The following is a 27,995-nucleotide window of genomic DNA, read 5'->3' as shown; positions in this document are numbered from 1 at the left end:
AGTCAAGGGAAAAAAGACGCTCGGGTGCAGCTGCTGCGTTTTGTGTTGCACTGCTGACCACAGGGTCTGTCATTTGAAAACATCGGGGGACAGCCCAGGAGTCTGTGTTGCCCAAGGGACAACTAGGCCTGAAGGCCGACATGTGTCCACCAGGCCATGAATGGTATAAACAAGCCCTCATGGCTCCACCACATACAAACAAATCCACCGCCCTCACTCCTCTTGCTTAGGCTGCTTCTACTGCCTTGAATGCATTTGTCTTCAGTCCCTTCTGTTAAAAACCTTTGGTTTTCAACAAGCTGCTCACCACTTGCCTGGTCACTTTCTCCTCTGCAACCAGGCATTGAATTCTGAAGCGAGATGGCAAAGCTCCCCTAGCCCATCAAATCTGCTCATCAGTGGGTACTCTTCCCAGTCCCCTTCCCAGAAGAACAGGCAGAAAGACTTCTTTGACTCCAATGTAGGGGCGGAGTTTCAGTAAATGATTGAACACCCAGGTCAGAGCCCAATTGGCTGCCTAGCTTCTTGTGACTCAAAGGACAGCGAGGCCTCTTAAAACCGTGTTGAAAAGTGGGGGAAGAGAGACGTCGTGCAGTGTAAGTCACGACAAAATAATAACTTACAAATTATCAAGGGTTTGGGTGGGAGTGGCCGGGAGGCAGGGGAGAAATGAGCTGACACCAAGGGCTCACGTTGAAAGCAAATGTTTTGAGAAGGATGAGGGAAACACATGTACAAATGTGCTTGACACGATGGATGGATGATGGATTGTGAGAAGATGAGTCCCCAATAACATGATGAAAAAAGAAAACAAAAACTGGGTAGAAAAGTCACTTTGACTTCTAGGAGTTTCCGCCCTCGCCTATGAAGTCAGGACAGCATGACTGGGAGGATAAGGCGAGCAGTTACGAAGAAGCCCAGCACCCAGGAGGCACTTAACCCATAGTAGCCGCGGGGGACACTGGATCACTCCAAATAAAAATACATAAAACAAGAGAAAGCAGTAGAGCATGATAAGCTCACCTATTAAAGATGCCCTTAAGGGAGGTCCCCCTTCATTTCCACTCATCCTTCCACATGCCAAGGGTTACCCGCCACCCTGACCACCCACACTGCAGATAACCCTTGCTGGACCCATCTTCTTGCAGCTCACTGGACAGGGCCCATTTGCTCATGCTGAATATCAATAGATTTTCTATATAATAAAGGCTCAAAATAATCCTTTTAGGCACCAAATTCTTTATTAGCCCACCTTCCTGCCCTCTTTCAACACATTGTAAACAAAATTTTTTGACCCAGAGTTGTGACAGGAACCAGCATATTACCAACATAGGGGCAGACTTACACCTCTTCTCATGTTTTATTTTTTTTTCTGACCCCTACTAACCTATAGGTGTCACTTCTTTTGGCTGTCCCTGACAAATCTATTTTAACCCCTGTAAAATAGGGACAAGTAGTACCGACCTCACTGTTCTGAGGCTGACGAGAAGGTCCATCACTCAGCAAGGGGCCTAGGAGCATTCAAACTCTGGCTGCGGCCCTTTGAGCTCTCCCTGTCACCGACACGGGCCCAGGATCCAGTAAGCTGCACACCAAGCGCGTGACCTGGGTCCCTAAGACCCGGTGAGGACTGGACGTCACGTGCATGGGCATGCCCACTGTTGCCAACTGCAGCGTAAAGACTAAGCGAGCAGGTCATGGTTCCCTGGGGGTGTTTCCCACACACCTCCCTCCATCGTGACCAGCGTCTTCAGAGGAGTTTCTCAATACCCCTTGCCACACTGGGAACAGTCAGAGGGGACAAAGTGGGGACCAGTGACAAGCCAGTCTCAAATTAGTGCCATGTGTTCTTGGGAAGAATCGGGGCCTGGGCAGGGACACCGGCTGGAAGGGGAAGGGGAGGCCGGGCTTTCAGTAACGGTAGTGATCCGGTTTGAAGGGGCCGTCCACCGGCATGCCCAGGTACTGGGCCTGCTTCCCCGTCAGCTTGGTCAGCTTCACGTTCAGCTTACCGAGGTGGGCTTCAGCCACTGCCTCATCCAGCTGGGGAAAAACACAGAGACCGGAGATTAGTGCCATGTTTGGGGCCCTTGCCCACCTCCAGCCAGAAAAGAGGCAGGAAGTATGGCACACAGACATCTGTGCTGCCCACAGCCCATGCATCTTAGTCCACCTCACACCCAGTCTGTGTTGCGCTCGGGTGCCCGGCTGCCCGTTCCTTGAGAAAAGACCACATCCTGCTCTCCAAGCGGCCCTGGTGGGACCATCAGTTACAACCCTCTCCCCACCCCAAATGACCACAGCAGCTAAGCAAAAGGCTTCTCTGAAACTAGTCTATGGATAGAGCATATTTTCCATGGCAGGTGGAGAAAGGGGCACCGCCGAGGGGTTTCTACATAGGGAGGTAAACAACGTCAGCTTGCCAGTGGGGAGTCTACTTGACCAAAGCGAGTGTAGACAGAGAAGGAACCAGCTCTGCTGAGAGATTCTGTGGGTTCCACTAGTGTGATGGTTTTCAAATTAATTCTTTGACCCGCCGCCCTTCACAAGATCGAGCCTAATTTCCATCCCTTTGCGTGACGGCTTCCATTGCATAGACTGAAGCAGAGTGATGGAGGGCAGCCTTGGATAGGTCCTAAAGGCTCTCGGTGAATTACAGCTACAGTGTCAGTGTTCTGCTGTGTTGTGCGCGGGGTCGTTAGGGGTAGGAGCTGACTTGATGGCACCTAACATCAGCATAACATGGAAAGGCACGTGTGGGGGGGCGGGGGGCAGGAGACCTCCTGCCAATAGCAACATGAGGTGGGTCCTCCAGCACCAGCCAAACCTTCAGAGGACTATTGCCCGGCTGAAAACTTGGCAGCAACCCAATGAATGACTGGTCTCAAATTCTTCGGCCACCTACGTGGAAATACATTTCTGTTTTAAGCTATTAAGTTTTGGGGCTCCCCTTTTCCACTCACCACTAGGTGGTGTAGTAGGGCTATGTGTTGAGCTACAAACAACAAGGTCAGGAGTTCAAATCCACCAGCCACTCCAAGGGAGAAAGATGAAGCTTTCTGTTTCCATAAAGATTTAAGTCCCAGAAACCCAATATCGGGACCTAGAATCAGTTTGATGACCATGGGTTTGACTTGGGTACTCCCCCTTTACAGATGAGGGAATCAAGGTTCAGGAAAAGTGAAATGACTTATCCACGGTCACACAACCACTAAGTGGCACAGCTGGGATTTAAATTCAGGTCGACCATGCTCCAAACTCCAGAACTTGTCCTCCTCATTGTCAGATAAGACCAGTTTCTACCTCTGCTTGGTGCTAAAATGCATAAAAAGGGGGCCTGAAAATAGGTGCAAGTAGTGGCACTTACAGAGGGGTTCATCGGAAAGGTGGCTCTAGCCTTCTCAGCTTTTTGTTCTTGGTGGAACCTTCCCGAGCCCCTAGCTTTAAGGCACAAGCAGCCCATTCCCAAGTGGCTTCACTTCCAGGCTCGTGAAGCCATAGCCACGGCCCCAGAGGGCTTCCAAGGCTAAATTCTTCACAGAAACAGCCAGCTACCTTCTCTCCCCTAGAGTGGGCCCAAGGCTAGCACCACCACCAGGACTCCTCCTATTGCCTCTCTCACAAGAGAAGTTAGGGAAGGCAGGGCACATGAAACTTTTCTTACTTTCTTGCTACAGTGGTTACACACAATATTTTGACTTTTCGTGATTACCTATTTCACTGAGCATAATGCCCTCCAGGTCATCCACATTGTGAGATAAGATAGTTAAGGTTCATTGTGCCAACCTGGCTGAAAAACACATGAGGTTAACTGAATGACGGAGAGATAAAGGGCTCGGTGGGCCTCTCCTTTCTAGTTCTTGGGTCTCTTGCTTTCTGATGGTTGGACCAGGGTGCAGCTGCCTTAGCAGTTCCCTGCTTCAGTTGGCAAGGTTCACTTCCTGCAAGACATCCCTGAGGAGAAGCCACATGGACCTACCCCAATGCAGCCCCGGGTGCTGGAGCACCCGTGTGGAAACCCCTGCCAGCGCTGAGATGGTTACCAGCTCACTAATTAGGCTTTCTTCCTGCATTCAGCATCATTGCATGTGTTTTGTGAGATTGAGGAAGACTTTGTAGACTGGTGTTGGACATACGGGCTAATGTTGGGTTTATGGGCTTGGACAGTACTGGGTTGGAATGCTTTCTTAATGTGCATTTACCCTTTATATAAAACTCTCTCTTATACATATAAGTTTCTGTAGATTTGTTTCCCTAGTTTACCCAAACTAACACGAGATGTTTTACTTAAATTTTTCTTAACTTTGAGGAATAGGTACCAATTTGTTTATTCATTTGTCCTTTGATGGACACTAAAAAAAAAAAGTTGTTTCCACTTTTTTCTTGTTTGCTACTGTGAGAACTGTTACAATGCACATGGTATTAATGTCTCGGGACATTAGACAATCCCACCAGCAGTGCATGAGTTCTAATCTCCCCAAACCCTTGCCAGCAGGTTTCTTCTCTTTTGACTATCATAGCCAGGGTGAAATAGCATCTCACTGTTGTTTTGATTTACCTCTTTCTAATGGCGAATGACCAAGGAGTCTGGAGGCACCGTTAGGTTGTTGATCACAAGGTTGAAGGTTCAAACCCACTATCCTGCTCCCATTAGCTTTATAGATTCTGAAACCCTGTATAGGTTCACTCTGAGTTGGAATAGACTCAGTGGAAGTGGGCAAACGCTAACGACCAGGAGCATCTCTTGTATTTGCTGGTGATCTGAAAGTCTTTTAGTGAAAGGCCTTCATTTCCTGCCATTCGCAGTCGGATTATCCGTCCAATTTTGTTGCTGAGGCGTTAATGTTAGTCCCTTGTCAGATATGGCACCGTCAATCTGTAGGCTCTCTTTTTACCTTCTTTTGAAGTGTTAGAAAACAAACTCAGTAACCGGGACCTATTTGTCTAGTAAATTAGGACCCCTAATTTTTCTTCTATGATCTTTTTAGTTTAGGTTTTACACTGAGGTCTTTGAACCATCTTAAGTTTTTATATAAGTGGTGTGAGGTATGGATTCTATTTCATTTTTTCTACAAACGGATATCCCATTTTGCCAGCAACATTTAGTGGATTTTGCTCCTCGGTCAGAGGTCAGCTGTCCATATGCAGACAGATTTACTTCTGGGTTCTCCATTCTGTCCCATTGGTCTCTGTACCTCTTACACCTGGGCCAGGCAGCTGACCATCCCAGCTGTAAAGCTTCTGAGCTCGGGAACTGTAAGGACTCCTGACTGTATTCTTTTTTTCAGTAGTGTTTTTCTTTCCCAGGGTCTCTTTACCACATAAGCTTGGTAATTAGATTTTTCTTCGTGTTAAAGGATGTATAAATAAATAAATAAATGTTAGAAAAGGAGATGCTGATGGAATCTGAATTGGGATCACATATCTATGCATTGCTTTGTGCAGTACTGCCATTTTCACAATGTCCTATCTGACGATCCATAAACATAGGATGCTCTCCGTGTATGTAGGCTTCTTGGGTTCTTGTAGCTTTGGGGAGTTCTCGCTGTTTAAAGTTTTTTTATATCCCTGGTTAGAGTTATTCATATTACTATTATACACCATCTATTTTATTACTGTTATAAATGGTATGTTTTCCTGATTCTTTATCCAAAGTTCACTTCGCTAGTTAGTACAGAAGAATCCAGCAGATTTGTATATGTTGATCCTGATCTGTCACTTTGCTGAATTCTCCTATCAGTTTTCCACCATCTGTCTTGTAGCAGCGCTGAGACTCCTACGTATATAATCACATCATCTGCAAGCATCCATCCAGGTGCTTCTCATTCCCCTTTCTTGCCATACTGCTCTGGCTGGGAATTCCATTACAGTAAAGGGTGATAGAGGGCATCTTTGTGCGATACCCTTACTCAAGGGAACCTTCAGTCTCTCAGTGCTTCCAGTCCTGCCCCTCTGAGAATAAGGTTGGCTGTTGGTATTGCATAAATGTCCGTTATACTGAAGACTTCTCCTTCTATGCCTATTATCAGGAAAGGCTGTGAGATCTTATCAAACGTCTTTTCTACATTGACTGATAAGACTGCGGCTCCTTTCCTTTATTTTGTGATGTGGGAGTTGGTGATGATCCCTAATGTTGAACACTCCCCGAATAGCGGGTAGGAATCCCACTTGGAGTATGAGTGGCGGGCCGGCATGCATGCAGTTGCTAAGGGAAGGGGTGAAGGGGTGAAGGGGAAAGAGGAATGAAGGGGTGAAACAGTAAGTAGAGAGGTACTTCTCACTAAAAGGGTAGCAGGGTTGGGTAGCTTGGCGAGCAGTTGGTGGAATTACCTGCCCCCCCTCAATTGGATCAGCAGATGCAAGCGGGGAAGGAGAGCAAGTTCCTCTGGTTAGCAAGCAAAGGGGGTGGGCGGCAGGGGGCTGTGCTCTTCCCACTGGCTGCAGCCAGCAAGCAGGACCCTATTTCACCCCAAGAGGGCGACACCTGCCTGCTGGAAGTTCTGTGACACTGCCTCCCGTGCTCCTGACCCATCGTCTTTGTCTCAAGATGGCCACACAGTGCCAGCCTGGCTGGCACTCTCCACACCATCTCAGTGTTCCATCAGCTCTCTATCCATTCGTGTTTTATGCTCAGGGTCCCAGGAGTATCGTCTGGTATCTGTTTCACTTAATTTCTCAGGGGCTTGCTGTGGGGGACAGTGTGGTGTGCCCCAACCCGCCATTTTGGTCGGAAGTTCACAGCAGGGCATACTCTTGTATTTAAGACATGAAGAAATGAACCCAGAGAAGGTGGTAAAGGCAGGTTCAGAGCCCAGCCTGAATTTAAGTCCTCTAATCCCCAGGGTACAAACAGATTCGTCACTTCCCCTACCTGGCCTAGCCCAGAACATCCGCTCCCCTCCCCGTACCCTGCACAAGTGTCAGAGTGATCAACAACTGGGGCAGATAAAGGGGTAGGGACCCACCTTCTTGGGCAGGAAGTGGACTCCAACGGGGTATTTGTCCGGGTGGGTCCACAGTTCTATCTGCGCCAGCACCTGGTTGGTGAAGGAGTTGCTCATCACGAAGCTGGGGTGGCCCATGGCACAGCCCAGGTTGACCAGCCGGCCCTCAGCCAGGAGGATGATACGGCGCCCGTTCTTCAGCCGGTAGCGGTCCACCTGAGAGTAGACAGAGCCATGGTTAGGGCTGGTGGACACTGCTCCCACTGGTCACTCTTCCCTCTAAGAGACCTTCCTATCTCCAGACAAACTCCAGCACAGGGCCTAGGGCACACACCAAGTCATAAGAGCCGAGAGCTCTCCTGTGACACTGAGCTGCCGAACTCGAGAAGGTAAGGGATGAGCTGATACACCGAAAGCATGTGGTTCTTTGTACAGAAGGTCTCTGAGTCGAAACCAACTCGATGGCACCCATTAACCAACACCCAAAGACTATTAACCTGTTCTCACTGTTACTGTTACCATGGGACCTATGCCGAGTTCTTTACATCTATCAAGTACATGCATTATCGGATACTATTCATGTATTCATATAATTATATTTAGTCCTAATCATAGCACTGTGATTCTAGTACTATTAGCACTCAGTGGCAGTGGGTTTTTATTAACACTAAAAAGGAGCCCTGGCGGGGCTGCAGCTAAAATTTCCACTGCCGGCGGGTGGTTGGTGGTGTGAATCCAGTGGCTGCTCCCTCAGGAGGTCTGCTTCCCTCAGGAGGTCTGCTTCCTGTAGGAGGGGCAGCCTTGGAAACCCTCTGGGGGCAGCGAGTCATAGTCAACACGGACTTGATGCAGTGGGCACTGGGGCTAGGTGCTCTGCTAGCACCCGAAAGCTCAGTGGTGTGAAATCACTGGCCGCTCCGAGAGGGAACGATAAGGCAGTCTGCTTCTGCACAGCGGCCTCGGAAACCTCGGTGCAGTTCTCAACCTGTGGGTCACGACCCCTTTGGGGGGGTGTCGAAGGTCCCTTTCACAGGGGTCGCCTAATACAGCCTACACATCAGATATTTACATGACGATTCATACAGCAGAAAAATGACAGTAATGAAGTCGCAACGAAAATAATGTTATGGTGGGGGGTATGAAAGGGTGGCGGCGTGCGGCAGGCTGAGCACTGCTCTGGGGTGGGCTAAGAGGCTGAGACAATGAAAACCAACAGGGATTCAGGCCATTAATGCGGGCAGGCAGGAGTTCTGGGGAGAGCCAACAATTAAGCACTAACTACTAGCTGAAGGAGGGGTGGTTTACATCTTCTCAGGGGCTTCTGAAATCCCATGCCTCGAGCAGTCCTACTCTGGGGTCACCGGGACTCGGAACTGACTGACTGCAACCAACCGCCTCAGCCCAGAGGGACAAAAGGTCAGGCTGCTGACCCAGAGGCACACTGAGAAGGGACTACAATTTGGGTTTCGCATCTGGAGAGCAGACCCTATGTTCTCAATTACCGTGCTCAGGAAAAGCTGCCTACTCCAGTCTCAGTTCTGGCCTCAATCCCAGAGATCTGCCAGGTTGAGAAGCCCAGGCTGAGTGGGTGAATGAGAAATGAAATGACTCTCCTTAATCCTCGCAACCCTCCTCCTCTGCCAACTGTCTGAAACACACACACACACACACACACACACACACACGCGCTTTCCTTCCTGCCTTCCTTTGCAATGACTCCCACCCACTTCAAGATGCCTAGGACAGGTCCCAGGATAGATCTTTGATGTCCCCACAAGATTCGTTCAGTAAACATTCAGGGACAACGGTCTGAGCCATGGTCACTTCAGGGAGACATCAACCTAGCCTCAGTCCTCATGGCACAGCCAGTAACCCTAACTGCACATGCTGAGGGCTCTGTTAGAACTCGGGCTCGTGCTGACCTTGTGACGACAGCGCAGAGCTGCCTGAAACAGGCAGTGACCACGTCCCATTCCCCCCTCCCCCCCCCCGTGAAGCTGCTGGTGGACTCTAGCGGACAGCTTGACAGCTTTCCACCTGGTAGCTGAGCACTTCATCCCAGTGTTCCCAGGAACACTCTAGACATACAAAGGCCAAAGGCCTGCCCGAAGCAGCTTATCAACTTTTCCAATCAGAGAAAGCCGATGCCGCAATAGCTCAGCAATGTTGACGCTTTCCAAACAAATTCATTTCTCAATACCTCCCTGCAAATTGTTCTCCTCCAGCCCCATTTTCCCAGCTCAGTGAATCAAGGAGCTGTCCAAGGCAGAAGCCTTGCATCCTCTCGATCCTTTCCTCATCCAGACCCCACACCCCTCACCACCTCTCCAACTGGAAGCTGGCATCGCCCCTCACCAGGACTCACACGAGCCTCCATGTAAAGCCACCTTGTTCACGCCCCCTCTTTCTTATTGTTTTTTCATCAAGAAGTAACAGAGATCTTAAAACAATAATCTCACCACTGGCATCATGCGCCTAAAACCTTCTGGGACCCCCACGGACACTTCCTTCCAGTCAGCTCTGAAACTAGGCTCTCCTCCCCACCGTCCCACTGACCATGAGCTCGCCCCTCCTGGCCCGTCTGCCCAGCTGGCTAGAGCAGGCTGGGGTTTCTCACCTGAGGTTTTATGTTCACCTTCTCCACAGAGTTCTCGTTCAGCCACTTGACATCGATCTCCACGTCAAAGTGTCCGATGTTACACACCACGGCATCATCCTTCATCTGCTCAAAATGCCTGGGGTGGGGGTGGGCAAGCCCACAGCAGACAGTCAGGAACAAAGCATAGCCCCAGGCCTCGCTCTCTCCCCGCCCAGGCTCCAGGACCCTCGCCAGGCACCCACCGGCCAAGGATGATGTCGACACAGCCCGTGGTGGTGACAAAGATGTTGCCCTCCTGACAGGCCTCGTCCATGGTGGTGACCTCGTAGCCTGCGCAGACACAACATCGGTGGGTTACCTGAGGTGGCATGGACTCTCCTTGGGGCCCTGCGGCCGGCAGCCAACTCTCCCACCATCATACCCTCCATGGCGGCCTGCAGCGCGTTGATGGGATCAATCTCGGTGATGATGACCCGTGCCCCGAAACCTCTTAGGGCCTGGGCACAGCCCTTGCCCACGTCGCCATAGCCTGCAACCACGGCCACTTTGCCGGCAATCATCACGTCTGTGGCCCGCTTGATGCCATCGATGAGGGACTCCCGGCAGCCGTAGAGGTTGTCAAACTTGCTCTGCAAGGAGAGGGTCCGAGGGGATGAGAGGCAGGGCAGGGCAGGGCCTGGGGCCAGGCCCCCTTGAGCTCCAAGTCTTCACAGGGCTCAGCCAGGTCCCTTCCACCAGCGCTCGACATCTCACCCTTCGCTGCCAAGCCTCCTCTCTCAACCTTTCTCTGCTGGCCCGACGGCCTTGCGCAGCAGCCAGCTTGGATGTCCGCTGTAGTTCTCTGCTAATGCGCTCACTACTCTCCGTCTCTGGCTGCTTTCCCACTCCCAGAGCTTTGGGTGTCCACACTGTGGCCTTTTGAGAACACTTCTTCCAGGGCTTACTCCTGGGCCGTGCCGGGAGCCACGCCAAGAACGGAGCTATCACCACCCAAGGGCTCACCTTGGTGACAGAGTCGTTGACGTTGATGGCAGGCACCTTCAGGATGCCATTGGCCTTCATCTTGTACAGGTTGTGGACTCCGGTCGTGGTCTCCTCAGAGATCCCTCGAATGCCTGAATGGGAGTGGAAAGGTGGGGCCTCAGGCTCAGCCCTCATCCTCACTCACTGGGAGGGCCTGGGAGAACACTGGGAGGGGAGCCCAAGAGCTTCAGAGAGCCTACACCCAAGCTCACCCCAATTCCTCATGAGAGCCCCTTCTGGGTTCTCATCTGTGACTGGCACCAGTCTACCCAGTCACTCAGGCCTGCCTGAATGCCACTTGTGATGCCCCCCAATAGCAATCAATCAGCAGCCTTCCTGCCAACGCCCACTCCTCTGCCCCTCCTGCCATAGTCCCTCCCCTGCCTCCATCATCTCTCTGCTGGTCTACCTGCAGCCAGCCCCTCTCCAAGAGTTTCCCACTCACACCATTGTTTAACCACGTTGTACAACTACCACCCCACTTCCAAGGTCCTCCGTCTCCTGGAGTGGAAACTCGGTACGCACACCCCTCCCGAGACATGCCACTTCTGTGACAATAAGGCACATCTACTTAAATGACATGCGAAGCCAGGAAGGAACCCACGTGTTTTGAGAGGTCTTTCCCTAAGTCCCAGGTCCTTTGATCTCTCCCATTCCACCCCTTACCCCCCAGTCTTGGAGGTGAAGAAAATTCTAAGAGAAAAAGGAAGGAAATGCCAGCGTGGTTGCTGGGGCCTCAGGCCATTAACCTACAGGCATGCTCCTCATTTGCCTGAGCCCTGAAGCCTCGTGGCAGAGCTGTAGCTCTGGGCAGCGAGCCTGACAGGAGGTGGCAAAGGGACACACATTCGGAGCTGCTGCTTACACATCTGGGTGCACTGGAACCAGCAGTCCAGGGGGAGGAGGCACTGTTTCTGTGGAGAGCAAGGCCTCCTGGTGGACTAGGGTAAGGGTGGGGGCCCCTCCTGGCTGTAAATCCTGACCCAACCAGCTCTGCTACAAATCAAGTGAGGAGCCCCGCAGAGACAGGGAGCCTCAAGGCCACGTCTGAAACAGCTCCTGGGATCAGAGGAGCCTTGGGTTTCTGAAGTTTCACATAATGCTGATTTCCACGGAAGCGACCTGGTTTTTAACCCTAAGCAAGGAGGATAGCAAGGAGCGGGTATATTCCCCAAGTAATGGCCCCCTACTTCTCCTACCCCAGCTTCTGGGGAGCCACTCATAAACTTGCAGTGCATTTGCCCGTTGAGAGTTCATGTAAGTGGGAGTATATGTGATCTGTCCTTTTGTGTCTGACTTCTATCACAGTATCCATAAGATTCGGCCACAGGGTAGCATGGCTCCATTCTCTCAGACTGAATCCTAGGTCATTGTATGACCTGCCACAGGTGGTCTGGCCATTCATCTCTGGGTTGTTTCTACCTTTGGCTCCTGCCCAGTCTGGGGACAGAATTGCTGGGTCAGATGCTAAGTCTGGGTTTAGCTTTTTGAGGTGACACCAGCCCGTTTTCACGGTAGCCGCACCAATTTCCGTTCCTACCAGCAACAGACCAGGATTCCAGTTTTCCCACCAGCTCTTTTTCCTGAGAATAGGCATACCGGAGGGTATGAAGTAGTGTATCATTGTGGTTTTCATTCGCATTCCCCTAATGACTTTTTGTAAGCTCCATCCATTCAAGTACTTAGCCTCTTTTCAATGGGTTGTCTTGTTATTAACCAGCAGCCAACTTGAATCAGGGTCACAGCCCTAGTCAACTGAAACATGTCTCTCTTCAGAGAAATCGTCAAAAACTTCCAATGGCTTACCTTTGTTCTCAAGACCAAGCCAGTCTTTGGCTTCCTTCTGTTTCCTGCCTCAGGGCCTTTGCACTCACTGCCCCCCTCCCTGGCTCTTGGCTCCCTCCTCTCTAGTTCTTCCGGGCTCAACCAGGCCCCCCCACCCACCCAGCTGGCTGTCCTAGGCCCACACCAACAGGAAGGAGTTGGGAGGCCAGGCCCCATCATGCTTACATACGCCCGCCATCCTCCAAGGAATCTGCTGCTTATGGCTGGGAGTCCTGCCAGGCCTGCTGCCTGCCTGTGGGCAAGTAGACCTCCTTCGAGCTGCCAGCCTTCTGGCCATTCCACTCACCCGCCAGGAGCTGTGGGTACTTGGTGTGAATGAGGTTGGTGAGGTCGCCGCCGTCGTCCAGGATCATGTTGAGGGGCCCGTCCTTGAAGTACAGCGTTTGCTCGATGCACCACAGGTACTCCTCGTCAGTCTCGCCCTTCCAGGCGTACACTGAAGGACACGGGGCCCCTCAGAGCTGGCCCTCCCCACCAGCTCCGCCTCCAGGGAGCCACCTCGCAGGCAAGACTCTCTCCTCTCCCTTCGATCCCCAACACCTTCAGCCCCCTCTGAAGGACCCAGACTGGAGCCAGGGAAATCCAAACTGAAATCCTGGCTCTGTCGTTCTTCAGTTGTGCGACTCCTGGGCCAATCACCTCACTTCTCTGAGCCTCCGCTTCTCTGAGCCTTCTCGAGTGACTATTTGGAACTATGTTCTCATCCTCAATCTGCCTGGGCCCTGGACCAGAGCATCAATCCACAGCGGCCAGGGCTTCTACCCACCATGCCAGCTGCTGCTGGTTGAGGGCAGCCATAAGGAGAGGGGTCATACCCAGCGTCTAATCTGCACAGACAGGACCCGAGGGCCCAGCTGCCTTTGTGGTGAGTGGCCCCAAGCAAAGTCTTGCCAAAAACGTCCTACTAGTAGCCATTATGTCTGACAGGCATTGTGCCAGCCAGTACGCTCTTAAAGCTGGCATATGGCCCCTTCTGCTCTCTCCTCCCAGGACCCCCAGTAAGGCAGGCACTGCCACCATCATTGCAGATGCCCTGAGAGGGGCTCAGACATGCATGGGTCACTCAGCACAGCAATCCAGGGCAGGTACAGGGCTGGTGACCTCCATACCAGGCTCCTCCCATCACAAGATATGACTGGGACACAGGTGCGAGGCTCCCACAAGCCTCCTGTGAGCAAAGACGCCCAGCCAAGCAGGGCCAGCTGCCCTACCTCCCAACTGGGGCCGACAATGGTTTTGAAAACACAGCCTCTCCTGGAAGAGAGCAGGGAGGAGTGGGGGAGGTGTCTGTCCTGCTCAGGTCAGTCTTGAGTTCTTCCCTGGCATCCTCCCTCCTCCACCTGTACCAGGTAAAAGGGTACCTCAACTGTCTTATCCAATTACCGCCTGCTCGGACCACTCCAGTCCCCAAGCCCAGGCAGTCATGTGCTCATTTCTCCAGCAGCCTTCAGGCAAGTCTTTCCACTTTCAACCTGGTCCTCCCCAATCTTAAATTTTCCCCACTCCCAACCCCTTTTCGCCTGGGAAATTTGCCGCACAGGCAAGCGCTGCCAGCAACACCTGCAGTGCCTTACCACTAATTCTAGATTAATGTTTGGCCATCGAGCATTCAGACACCTTTTCCAGTTGCCAAGTTTCTTCACCATTCCCCAATACCCCTAGTTCAAGAAGCTCTTCTAAACCACCCAACCCTAGCCAGTGACCTTTGGGGCTTTCTTCTGGCCATATGCCTCTCAGTTCTTCTGGAAAGAAACTCACGGCACCCTTCCTTTAAGAGGCTGCCAGTCTATCGCGGAGTTCCCAATTTAAGATGCTACCATTCCTGGTCCCATGACTCAGGCTGGGCCGATATCCACCTGGCAAGATGAAAACTGGACAAAATGGCCCTTTCCCATGGATTCTGTGAGCTTGGCTCTCCTCCACCATTGCAGCAAAGCCTGTCCCTACAGGAGTCAGCCAAATGAACAGGGAAGCAGAGGGTCCCTTCCTTCACATACCCGGGGCCCCAGTATCAAGCAGGACTCACCGGGAATGCCAGCCTTGGCAATGGCAGCTGCTGCATGGTCCTGGGTGGAAAAGATGTTGCAGCTGGACCACTGCACCTGCAAGAGCCGGAAAGACAGGGCTGCTGGTCACTGAGGGCCCAGAAGCCCCTGGGCCCCTGGGCAGGCAGAGAGGAAAAGTCCTGGATTGGGGAGTGAGAGAGTTGGGATCTAGGCCCAGTGACTATAAGCTGATGACCGTGGGTGAATTGGCGGATGGGAAGCAGAGCACGTTATGATCCGTGTGATGTCGTAAAACATCGCTCGGGTGCTGCAAGGAGCATGAACTGTAGCAAGAAATAGGGAGAAGCAAGGAGCTCAGTGAGGAAGCTGTCAAAGAGTCCAGGCGAGAAATGTGGCAGGAAGAGGGGAGGTGATGAGAAGCTGTCAAACTCGGGTTTATTCTGAACGTGGAGCTGACAGGACTCGCTGAGGGTTGAGTTGTAGGTGACCAAGACAGAACGCAAGGTTCTAGAGCTAACAGAACCTACAATACTAGAGTTTCGATTTACTAATGTGGGTTAGGGAGAGGGGTGCAGGAAACCCTCTTGGTTCTGTTCAGTTGGAGGCCTGCAAGTGGAGCTGATAGATTGGTAACATCCTGGGGAGAAATCCAGGATAGTAGATATATTTGGGAGCCATTACCATGGGGACAGTGTTTAAGCCATTAACCTAGACCACCAAGAGAGTGAATGTTGAAAATAAAAAAGTGGTCTCAGAATTGAACCTTGGCAAACTGTTAGTTTTGGCTGCCCTGCATCCCACCTTCCTTTTGGGGAACCAGCTGGCTACTCCTCAACTCCCCCAAAGCTTGGAAGAGCTTCTAATCATTGGTACACATGTCCCAAGCTGAACCAATCAGGGCACCTTATCCTCTGGCAGCAAGATTGTTCCAAGACAGGCTCCTGACCCAGTGAAGAGGATGTGAGTTGGGGGCAGCCAGGCCAGGTATCTTGCCACCAGAAAGTATAGCCCCAATGGTACCTCTCTGATCATTTGATATCCCTTTTGACCCATTTTAAAATTGTTTTCTTATTTTCTGCTTTCTTTGTGATGGAAGTTTTTCTGTTTCACCTAGTCACACTGTTGTTGAGTGTGTTTGTCTGCTTCCTGTCAGTGTTTTGTGAAAACCCAGGAGAGTAACGGGATGGGTAACTGCCTAGGGGCATGGCAGGAGGAAGGGGTGGGGCGAACAACAATGAGCATGAGTGGTGCTGATCATACAGATCTTAATATGGTTGGATGAAAACATATGGGAGAGGGAAAGAAAACTCAAACGACAGGTCTGGAGGCTAGCATCTCATTTGGACTTCTTTCCCTCCCCCTACATGGTCGTCTCCTACCTGGCGGGCCCCAGGGAGGGCAAGGCAGCTGTCTGGAGCCGCTCAGCTACGGGCCTCACCTCAGCTCCCAGGGCGATAAGGGTCTCAATAAGGACAGCTGTCTCCACGGTCATGTGCAGGCACCCGGCAATGCGGGCGCCCTTCAGCGGCTTGGAGGCGGAGTACATCTCGCGCATGCGCATCAGTCCAGGCATCTCGTTCTCTGCAATGTCCAGGGCCTTACGTCCCCAGGAGGCCAGGCTGATGTCAGCTATAGGGGTGAATAAGAATGGGAGTCCGTGAGTCGCCACTCACCATGCAGCACTGACGCGATAAGGGCCCTGAGCGTTCGCGGACTCAATGCACAAGAGCTTAGCAATTGGGTCCCTGCATCCTCCAAGTCATGCAACAGGTGTATTGATGGAGGAAGGCAGGGCACTAGGGCGTCAGCATCAGAAAAAGCCTAATTGCTGCTAACGGCCTAACGAGAAAACACTTATAATCGCACCAGGGCATAAATGTTACAACCCAGCCAAGTACCCCTTTGAAAAACAGCTCTCAGACTATACCTCTCACCCCTACCTGGTCACTACCTCCCCCTTATCTGTTAGAGGTTTTCAGCTCCTGACTGGCCATCTTCCTCTCCAGGTCATCCCACGTGGTCACTTCAGCCCCTCCTATAATAAGTTCCCTGACCTTGCTGTAGATAGACGAAAACCGCCTCTCCCCCACTCCGGGTGTTTCTTCCCACATGGAGGGAGCTCAGCAGTGTAATTCTCTTAGCTTCTCTCTGACTGGGGTGGAGGGGTGCGGGAGTGGAGTGGCCTGACCTTGGGAGGACTCACTAGTCATGCTGAGGTCAGCTCTTCCCTCCTGCGAGGCCCAGCAGAAGGCCCAGCAGACGTGCCTGCAACAGGCTCATCCACACAGAGCAAAGAGGGGCCCAGCTCAGACCAGCCTCCAACTCAATTCTGAGGTTCTGTTTTCAGGCTCATTGGGTTTTCACACAAACTTGTGCCCTGTGGCTTAAGTGTTATTAGTAACAAAGGTTATGTTTTAGCTTCTACCTCCCACTACAATTGTCTCACACTTGTCCAATTCTCAGACAGGACTATATCCTTACTTTCTCCTCCAAAGAGCTCACAATGGTCCCTCTCCCACCTCAGTGGTTCATTCCAAAGAACATACCCTGGGTCAGCCTTTCCCTAATGATAACTTCTTTCATGATAGAAGGCCTAGTGGCATAGTGGTACAGCACTGGGTTGCTAACTGCAAGGTTCCAAGTTTGAAACCACCAACTGCTCCGTGGGCGAAAGAAGAGTTATAGTCTCAGAAACTCACAGGAGAGTTTCTACCTTGTTCTACCAAGATCTGCCTTACCCTATGGGGTCATTATGAGTCAGCAGTGACTTGATGGCAGTGAGTTTGGGTTTTGTTTTTTGGTTTTTCTGGTAAGAATCTGCTGGTATGCTTTTAAATTTCCCCTGGTTAACTGGAGTCAATGGGCTTGGGATTCAAGGGGCAGGGAAAGCCTGGTGACTTTATCTTTAGAAAGCTTAGAAACAGCAAGTCACAAAAGGCGTAGGTGTGGAAGGGTATTCTCTGTAGAGAAACCTAGCTAGGGCAATGAAAATATGCTTCCAGCTATGTATCTAAACAATGCCAGAGATGAAATACTCCTCCTCCATGGGAAGGTCCACTCCCACTGCTCCCCGCCCCCCTGCCCTGGATAGGCCATACACTGATGGCTAGCTCTTGGAAATCTTGGATTACAATCATCTGACTGTCCCTCTACATCAGTGGTTCTCAATCTTCCTACTGCCTCGACCCTTTAATACAGTTCCTCATGTTGTGGTGACACCCCCCCCCAGCCCAACCATAACATTATTTCCGTTGCTACTTCACTGTAATTTTGCTACTGTTACGAATCGGGCCACCCCTGTGAAAGGGTCATTCCACCCCCAAAGAGGTCGCGATCCACAGGCTGAGAACTGCTGCTCTAGGTCATAGTTTGGCCTACAGAGCTCCTCTGGCAACTGAAAACTTTTGTACTATGTCACCCAGCTCATAATCCAGGATAAAGCATGGGTATCTGTCTTGCAGAGCCCCCCAGGGGGTGCTATCACCCACTTGAGAACGCACTTGTGTAGAGCCCTAACTCTTCCATGGGAGCAGGCTGTCAGCACCTGAATCCATCCTGGTCTTGCCCTAGGCCCCTCCCCAGTATTCTCACCTTCTTCCTTCTACTGCCCACCACCCTCCACTGGCCATCAAGCCCTCACAAAGCTTACCTGCTGCCCCTCGAAGAATGTGCTTGGAAAAACTCCCACTCTAGTGAAAGCCAACTCTTTACACTAAGCCAGTGAACCCAACGGGAGAAAAATCACAGCCACACCAACAGGCCTCACTTGAAACTTAACCTCAAGGAGACACCCAGCACACGCCAGCAACCCAAATTACATGTTCCTAGTAAATGCTTCATTGCATGGCCTACCCGAGGATTCTGGGAATTCCTAGATTTCCTCCTTGGAGGCAGGAGAGACTCTCAACTCACTCCCTGAGAGACGCTCTACTGACAAGACACATGATGCTGATACAGCTGGTGGCTCCAGAACCCTCTGGAGCCGAAGAAGCCATTCGGAGATCCCTGCCAGTGCTGAGATGCTTCTACCACCACTGGATCCATAAGACTTTGCACCCACTGGCCTGTGATCTTCCTGCATTTGGAGTCAGTCATTGCAAGTGTTTTGTGAGCCTGAAGAGGACTTTATAGATTGAAATTGGACATATAGGCTAATATCAGACTTACAGACTTGATCTGGACTGGGGTAGATGTTTCCAACTGCTCTTGTTTATAAAGGTCTTTCTTATACACATGTGTGTTTATGAATTTGTTTCTCTAGTCTTCCCAGACTAACACAGGTCACTTACAACTGACCTGACTTCCCAATTGACTGAGAATTCAGAAGCATGCCACTTTCCCTCTGTGGAATCCACTAATCCTTACTGTGTAGCTGCAGAATGGGCATGCTTTTCCATTACAATAGAAGAGCTGCCCTGATCCTCTCACCTTGTGATTGAAATTGCTCCTCAAGGTCTCCAAAGGGCAGCCTGATGGTCAAATCTTGACAGTCCAGTTTCTACCCTCACACCTCACTTGAAAGTCTTCCTTATCTTCTATGACAAGGAAGGGTTTCAGGTGGATTCCAAGGAGGGAACTTCATGTGGTCTTCAAACTACATCCCTGCTTAATCACAGATGAGCTCATCTGATCTCCAGCCTTTACAAACCTTCTGTACCAGTGGTTCTCAACCTTCCTCATACCGCAACCCTTTCATACAGTTCCTCAGGTTGTGGTGACCCCCAACCATAAAATGATTTTCGTTGCTACTTCACAACTGTAATTTTGCTAGTTATGAATCGAAATGTAAATATCTGATATGCAGGATGTATTTTTTTAATCACTTTATTGGGGGCTCGTACAACTCTTATCACAATCCACACATACATTGTGTCCAGCACATTTGTATATTTGTTGCCATTATAATTCTCAAACATTTGCTTTCTACTTGAGCCCTTGGTATCAACTTATTTTTCCCTCCCTCCCCGCCCCAGCTCCCTCATGAACCCTTGATAATTTATAAATTGTTATTTTGTTATATCTTTCACTGACGTCTTCCTTCACCGACTTTTCTGTTGTCTGGCTCCCAGGAAGATTATATATAGGTCTTTGTAATAGGTTCCCACTTTCCACCCCACCCACCCTTCAAGTATCGCCACTCTCACTACTGGTCCTGAAGGGGTCATCTGTCCTGAAGTCCCTGTTTCCAGTTCCTATCTGTACCAGTGTACATCCTCTGGTCTAGCCAGATTTGTAAGGTAGAATAAGGATCCTGATAGTGAGGGGGAGGAAGCATTTAAGAACTAGAGGAAAGTTGCATGTTTCATTGTTGCTACCCTACCCCCTGACTGGCTCATCTACCAGACACCCTTTTCTGTAAGGGGATGTCTACAGATGGGTTTTGGGTCCCCAATCTGAAACTCCCTCTCATTCACAATATGATTTTTTGTTCTCACACAGGCTGGTGTGCTTTTTCCATGTGGGCTTTGTTGCTTCTGAGCTAGACAGTCACTTGTTTACTTTCAAGTTTTTAAGATCCCAGACACTTTATCTTTGGATAGCCAGGTACCATCAGCTTTCTTCACCACATTTGCCTATGCACCCATTTGTCTTCAGTAATCATAACAGGAAGGTGAGCACACAATGATATTTTTTGTTCTTTGATCTCTGATAACCGATTCTTTTGGCCCCTCGTGATCATAGGCTGGTATGCTTCTTCCATGTGGGCTTTGTTGCTGATGAGCTACATAGCTGCATGTTTACCTTCAAGCCTTTAAGACCCCATATGCTATATCTTTTGATAGCCGGGCACCATCAGCTTTCTTAACCACATGTGCTTATCCAGCCACTTTGTTTTCAGCAATTGTGTCAGGAAGGTGAGCATCATGGAATGCCAGTTTAATAGAAACAAAGTGTTCTTGCATTGAGGGAGTACTCTGTGATGCAGGATGTAGTTTCATTGTTACAAATTGAATATAATTAAACATAATTAAAGCATAGTGATTAATCAAAAACAATATGTAATTATATATTGTGAAATATTTATGTTTTCCAATGGTCTTAGTTGACACCTGTGAAAGGGTCATTCAAGCCCCAAAGGGGTCAAGACCCACAGGTTGAGAACCGCTGCTCTATAGTGATGCCTGCCCCTACCCCTGTATTTCTCCTGAGGCCCAATCCCACCCACGCCCACCCCAGCTTAAAACTGTCCACTCAGCATCTCTACTTGACATTTATAATGGTTTGTCATCTTTGATTCATGGCCCTGATGCACCCTCAAGTTACCCACCGAATCCTTCCCTCTTTAGGCACAGAACCCATGATCCTAACAATCGCTCTGGTCAAAAACTTAAGATTTCTTGATTCCTCTTTTCCCCTCACCCACCCATCAGCTCATTATTACCTCAACATCCTAAATAAGATGGGAAAGCATCAGAAAGTAAGAAAAGGGAAGAAAAAGATCATGGGGATATTTGGCTTGGTTTATTCTGTCACCCTGGCACACTTTCGGTTCCTCCTTAGGAAGTTACCAGATTCTGTCTTGCGTCCATGTTTTTGCTGAGCATCTATTGTGTGCCAGGTAACAGGGGGAGGAGCCATCCAGGCCAAGGAAAAACTGCTGCAGTAAAATCCCCAAAGTGAGAGTAAGCTTCCCACCCTCAGCTTGTTGCAGTAAAAAGATTCTGTGGCAAAGCAGTGAGAGAAAGGTGAAGGTGGGGAGAGGAGACCAGGTGAACAGTTAGGATTTGATTTATTGGCAAGGGAAGCCTCTCTCTTTTTTAAACAAACACATTAGGAGTAATAGCAATATAACTTAAAGTTTTCAAAGCTGGTCTGGCTGCTGTGGGGGATATTAAATGTATATGGGAAGGAGACTGCTTCTGTTCAGTGGGAAAGTGGTGGTTTGGGTAAAGGTAGGATCCATAGTTGGACTGCGTACATGCCAGGGGGCTTCGCAGAGAGTGTGGATATGAAGTCTTTTATTTTTTTTTAAGTTTTATGGGCATATAATCCACATAACCTACAAATCAGTCGTTAATCGTATTAAAAATAAAAATATTCCAACTCACAGCAACCCTCTAGCACAGGGTAGAAATTCTCTGTGGATTTCTGAGACTCTCCCAAAGTGGAAAACCTAGTCTTTCTCCTGCAGAGCAGCTGGTGGTTTCAAACTGCTGACCTTGCAGTTAGCAGCCCAATGTGTAACCACGGGCCACAGGGGCTCCTGGTGACAGAGGGAAGGATCAAAAACATGAGTCTGGATTTGATTCCGAGGGAGGTGAGAAGCCCTGTGAGTTTTCTGAGAAGGATCATGACAGGGTATCTTCAGAAGCGACTCACTGGCTGCTGCCAGGAACTCTGGAGCAAGAAACCTGCAAAGGGGAAAAAAACTGGGACGGTAGCCATGGAGATGATAATCCCACGTTATCTATGTGTGTCTTTCCACATGGCCCTCAAGTCACCTTTGTATCTCCAGTGCCCAAAAAATGTTTGCTAACCATAGCTGTTGTAAGAAGCAAATGACAGGAGGCACACAAAAGGGGCTGACATGAGCGCAAACGCAAAGCCAACCCAAAGCCATCGAATCACTGCCTGCAGATCTCTGCAGGAGCAGTCAGCTTTATCTGATGGGTCTGTCTAGCAACAGCTCAACATACCATCAGGTTTCTTAGCTTGGGCCTGGAGGGCGCGGGAGGGGGAGGGAAAAATGAAACAAGTCTGTACTCACTCTAATCCCTAGCCTTAATAAGGAAAAGGCCCAGGGAGGTGTCTGCCCCAAGTCTCAGAACCTCTTAGGGACCTGCTATGGTTCCAAGGAGGCATTCTGCTACAAGAGACGATGCCTTGTGTCCTGTGCTGCATCCTCTTCCCCAGCACCACCACCAGTCCCTGTAGCTTCATTGCCCTCATGGCCCTGAACTCAGAACTTCTTTCTATAGGGCCCCCCAACTCTAGGGACACGGTGAATGCGTTAGAGCAGCGGTTCTCAACCTGTGGGTCGCTACCTCTTCAGGAGCTGAACAACCCTTTCACAGGGGTCCCCCGATTCATAACAGTAGCAAAATTAGTTATGAAATAGCAATAAAAATGTTATGGTTGAAGGGTCACCACAGCAGGAGGAACTGTATTAAAGGGTTGAGGCATTAGGAAGATTGAGAACCACTGCTCTAGAGCTCATGGCTTCCAGGGGTGCTGAAGACAAGGCAACAGTCCCTACCAGCTATGCTGATGGTTAAAGATGCCATTCGGACAATGCCTAGTATAGTATTCGCTCTTTGATGGGGTGTCTTTCCTCCACCTCTACCCAGGGAGTCAAGCTTTTCCACTTCAAAACCGCACAGGGAATTCCTACCAACAACCCAATGCTCCCAACTCTCACCCACTGATTTCCCCACAGTATTGCCAAACTCCTTCCCCAGTCCAGCTGAGCCACCCACGTGACATTGACTTCACCTTTCTGGGCCGCAATTTCAACAATGAACTACTATTTTGACAAGATTTATAGATCACCTTAACCAGTTACTTCCTCCAACGGCCTGTTGCCTCATCAGTCAAACCGGCCCGCTCCCACCTGTAACAGTTACACGTGTGCAAATCCCCAGCTACAAAGCAAGCCTCCCGTAGGTTTCTTAAATATCTTCAAGTTGTTTAAAAACTGCTAACCAAGGAGCGCCGCTGGCTTAGTGGTTCCGTGTTGGGCTGCTAAACTGTAAGTTCAGCAGTTAAAACCACCAGCCTTTCCCAGGAAGATGAGGCTCTCTACTCATCTTTTTGGGGTTACACTCCCCAAAACTGCTAACCAGCACAGGGCAGAAAGACAAGGCTGTCTACTTCCGCAAAGGTTTACACTCTTGGAAGCCCAAAGGGGCAGCAGTTCTACCATATCCTATAGGGTCCCTATGAGTCAGAATGGCAATATGTTTGGTTGGGGTTTGGGGGCCAGCCCAGACCGGTGGTTTGTTTGTTTCTCCCCTTAAATGTATTAAGTTATTCCAAGTGTACACACATTTCCAGAAAGTGGTGAAAGGGGTGGGCTCTGAAAGATCTAAAGTGCCTTAATTAAAATCCTGTTCCACTACTTTCCAATTTCAAGCGCGTGGGCACGTGAACGTGATTCCGCTGGATTTCCGTATAATTGTCTGCAAAATTTAATATGTAAAAGTCCCTGCCCCAAAGAGCCGTGAGAATACACTGAATTGATCTCGAATAATGCCGTAAGTGCTAATCCCGCAGCAAATGCCCAACTACAACCAACCCCCAGCGTATCTGAGAGAGGTTTTTCTAACCATCCTGTTTGCCTTTTCCTTTCGAAATGGTCTGCACAACTGTCCTTGTTGGCCAGGCGGACAACTAGCCCAACGTCCCCGGTGGGTGGCCCAGCGCGGCTCTCTCTCCAGGCCTCCCCTCACGTGCTTCAGCGTTTACACTTCCCCGCTACAAGCCCAAAAGATGAGCGGCTGTCCCAGCTGGCCAGGGTCGGGCCAGGCCCATGAGGCAGGATTTGGACCCTGTAACGTACAACCCGCAAGCCCCGTTACGTTCAAGACCCAAATCACGCGTACTCTGGGCGCCAGCCCGGGTTGGCTCCCGGCGGAACACGCCGCCAGTGCGCGGGTCCCGAGCCCGCGCGGCTGCACCGAGCCTCGCAGGGGTCGCCGGGAGTTGTAGTCCGCGGCCTGCCCTGGAGTGCAGCGCACCGCGGCGTGAGGACTCCAAGCCCCAGGAGGCCTCGCGTGACCAGGCTAGCGTCTAGCCTGCGAAACATGGGGGTCCTAGGCGCCTCAGGCCGGCACCGCCCGCTACAGGACCCGGGCGAACGCAGAGCGGACGCAGCCACTGAGCGTCCTGGGACTCACCGACTTTGTAGGGCAGTTTCTCCGTCATGTTGGCGGCGTTTCGGCGCGGAGGGGGCCGGGCTCAAGCTGAGGAGCACTGGGCTAGCGGCGCCGGGCAGGGACCTGCGCGTGGTGGCGGCGCCTTTAAATATCTTCTGAATTGCATATTCATGAATCCGTTCGGGCGCAACCTCCCGGGGCGGGGCCCAAAGCCAGGGGGCGGAGCCGGAGCGGACTTCGTTCTTTGCTGAGAGCCCAGATTTTATGGCTGGAGGTCTTGCCCAGCGTTCGGAATTCTGGAAGGCTAGCCGAGGTCATTCTTACATTCCATCAGCCACTGAAACCGAATTGAACTGGAATTTCAGCCAATTCACTTCCTAGGACCGCAATTTTCTTGTCTATAAAATGTAAAATATCTACTACTTGGACTATAAGGAAAGCGGACTTTCTCTCCTACTCCCCCCCCCCAACCACTATCTTGAGTTTATGTTAGTGTATTTATACTTTTACTACTGATATACTCCCACTCTGTGTGTGGCCTCCATCCCCACATCTTCTCTAAAACTACTCCGATCAAAGGCGTCTGCTTCTCTGATATACACAACACTTAAAAAAAACAAAAACCTTCTATGACTAGGGTGAAGAATTGCAAAGCAGATCATCAATTTAAAAAAAATCATTTTATTAGGGGTTTGTACAACTTTTATCAAAATCCATATACACATCCATTGTGTCAAGCACATTTGTGCATTTGTTGACCTCATCATTCTCAAAACATTTGCTTTCTACTTGAGCCCTTGGCATCAGCTCCTCATTTTTCCCTTCCCTCCCCGCTCCCCACTCCCTCATGAACCCTTGATAATTTATAAATTATTTTGTCATATCTTTAACTGGCATCTTCCTTCACCTACATTTCTGTTGTCTGTCTCCCAGGAAGATTATATATAGGTCTTTGTAATAGGTTCCCCCTTTCGACCCCACCCTCCTTTCACTCTCCCAGTATCACCACTCTCACCACTGGTCCTGAAGGGATCATCTGTCCTGGATTCCCTGTGTTTCCAGTTCCTATCTGTGCCAGTGTACATCCTCTGGTCTAGCCAGATTTGTAAGGTAGAAGTGGGATCATGATAGTGGGGGTGGTGGGGGAAGCATTCAGGAACTAGAGGAAAGTTGTATGTTTCATCGTTGCTACATTGCACCCTGTCTGGCTCATCTCCTCCCCATGACCCTTCTGTAAGGTCCAGTGGCCTACAGATGGGTTTTGGGTCCTCACTCCGCCATCCCCCTCATTTACAATGATTTGAGTTTTTGTTCTTTGATGCTTGATACCTAATCCCTTGGACACCTCATGAACACACAAGCTGGTGTGTTTCTTCCATGTGGGCTTTGTTGCTTCTCAGCTAGATGACTGCTTGTTTACCTTCAAGTTTTTAAGACCCTAGATTATATCTTTTGATAGCTGGGCTCCATCAACTTTCTTCACCACATTTGCTTATGCAACCGCTTTGTTTTTGGTGATCATGTTGGGACGGTGAGCATCATGGAATGCCAGTTTAATAGAAGAAAACGCTCTTGCATTGAGGGAGTACTTGATTGACTCGATTTTATACACCTGTCTTATTAGCAGCTTCCTCCTCCTCCTCCCAACTTCAGAGGCTAATGCTCTCTGCTCACCTTGTACTCTGCTACCTCTCCCAGAGCCATCTCATACATCATTATATCCATGGAATAAAGACTGCCTTACCCAAGAAGCCACCTACTTCCTCTTCTCACTCATTTATCCTGCTTCCTCCTCACGTTCAGAGTTACCATGACAGTGAATTTTACCTGAATTCCTTTTTTAAAACTAGGCTTTGCTATTTATATAATGGAGTCCCCTAGTAGATGCAAAAATGCAGTTGACCCTATGTCTGAAACACTAAACATTAAACTCAATGCTGTCTCAGAGAAGCCCTATAGGCCAGAGTAGAACTGCCCCTGTGGGTTTCAGAGGCTACACATCTTTATGGTCGTAGAATGCCTCATTTATCTCCTGAGGAGCAGCCAGTGGGTTCAAACTGCTAACCACTACATATGCGTCTCTGAAACATTACATCCATTGAAAACCTTAAGGAGCACTGGGGTCCCCATGAGTTGATCCCAAAGAACAGTTGGGGCTGACTCACAGCAACTGATTCATTATATGACTTCTGCAAGTATCACTAAATACGTAAGTAAAAATTATTTTTCTTTTTTTTGCCAAACTGGTGGGCATGAAATGGCATCTCATTGTGGTTTTAATTTACATTTATGTTATTACTCATGAGTCCGAGTATTCATATCTTACCACTCATCTATGCCTCTCTCTCATGTCTTTGCCTGTTTAAAGATGGGTAATAAAAAAAAGGGTAATTTGTTTGTTTCTTTTCAATTAATAGGAATTCTTTACATAGTCTGTATATGAGTCCTTTGCTAATTCTCTGTGTTACAAATGCCTTCTCTTTATGTGTGGCTTAGCCTCTTAGCCTCTTTATGGTATTCTTTGGCAAACAGAAGTTCTTAGTTTTAAGGTAGCCAAATGTATCTTTTTCTTTCGATTTAGTGATTTTTGTCTTGTTTTAGAAAGGCTCTCCTGGTGGTACAGTAGTTAGTTGTTGGGCTGTTAACCTCAAGGACAACAGTTTGAAACCACCAGCTGGCTCTGCCCAAGATAAATGAGACTTTATACTCCCTTGAAGAGTTACAGTCTCTGAAACCCACAAGGATAGTTCTGCCCTGTCCAAGGGGTCACTTTGAGTCCTCTTAACTCGATGGCAGTGAGTTTGGGTTTTTTGTTTATTGTACTAGTTACCTCTCACTCACTACCTTAACAAAAATTCCACGGATGGATGGTTTCAAGGAACAGAAATTTATTTTCTCAGTTGTGGAAACTCAAAGTCTTGGCCACATTCATTTCTTGTATAAGTTTCTTTCTTAGTTTTTGGTATCTAGCGATAAACCTTGTAACGGAGGGGGTGAGTTAGCCTGAAATGAATCAAAATACTGGAATTATAACATATAATTTAAGATTTTACTTTGTTAGAAATTTGAAAGCTTACAGTCATTTCCCTTGCAGTAAAAATTCCTTTTAAGCTCAATCAGTAGAGATGGTCTAACTCAGGAAGAAGATAAGCAAGGTCATTAAGGTAAGTAATAAGTAACCAGGCAGAAAGCATCCCCCATTCAGTTAAACAGTGGGGCACAAGGCCTCAGGATGGTGGTCTGATAAGGCCACGCATAGAAACACCCTCCAATTTAGGTAAACCAGGGTCATGCATGAGGCTTCAAGAGATGGTGGTCGGATGGCGCCTGGAGAAATGCCAGAATAGATCATTTCCCATGATCATCGCAAAATCTGCCTTTCTTTGTCACGTTGTTTAGAGTATCAGTTGTATCCTGTGATCATTGCAAAACCTGCTAATCTGTAAAACTCACTTTTATCAAAAGTTAAGGTATATAACTTGCTTGATTTAAAAAAAATTTTGCTCCTTAAAGCCTTCTTTCTCGTCTCAGGAAATGCCATGACCACCCACCCAGTTATTTAGTTAAAAAGCCCAAGAATCATCATAAACTCAGTCACCTACATCTAATCTATCAGTAAGTCTTGTGGCGGCTGCCTCCAAATTAGACCTTTATTATTATTTTTTGAATACTTTTATTGAGGGCTCTTACATCTCATCACAATCCATACATTCATCCAGTGTGTCAAGCACATTTGCACATATGCCGCAATCATCGTTTTCAA

At 49.4% G+C, this 27,995-nt stretch overlaps 1 protein-coding gene across 1 annotated transcript; it reads right to left on the bottom strand.

Annotated features, from left to right (window-relative positions):
• Window positions 1-1,204: 1,204 nt before the first annotated feature.
• On the bottom strand, window positions 1,205-24,400 carry AHCY (adenosylhomocysteinase). Its single transcript, XM_075563757.1, has 10 exons — window positions 24,254-24,400; window positions 15,856-16,046; window positions 14,438-14,513; window positions 12,698-12,847; window positions 10,546-10,658; window positions 9,965-10,172; window positions 9,786-9,873; window positions 9,562-9,679; window positions 6,966-7,160; window positions 1,205-2,043 (listed from the first exon to the last, which is right to left on the bottom strand). The coding sequence occupies exons 1-10, from the start codon at window positions 24,279-24,281 to the stop codon at window positions 1,912-1,914; spliced, it is 1,299 nt and encodes a 432-aa protein (XP_075419872.1). The 5' UTR covers window positions 24,282-24,400; the 3' UTR covers window positions 1,205-1,911.
• Between the last annotated feature and the right edge of the window lie 3,595 nt (window positions 24,401-27,995).

Source organism: Tenrec ecaudatus, chromosome 12 (genome assembly GCF_050624435.1).
Source record: "Tenrec ecaudatus isolate mTenEca1 chromosome 12, mTenEca1.hap1, whole genome shotgun sequence".
In the NCBI taxonomy this organism is placed as follows: domain Eukaryota; kingdom Metazoa; phylum Chordata; class Mammalia; order Afrosoricida; family Tenrecidae; genus Tenrec; species Tenrec ecaudatus.
This window is presented reverse-complemented; position numbering and strand designations above follow the sequence as displayed.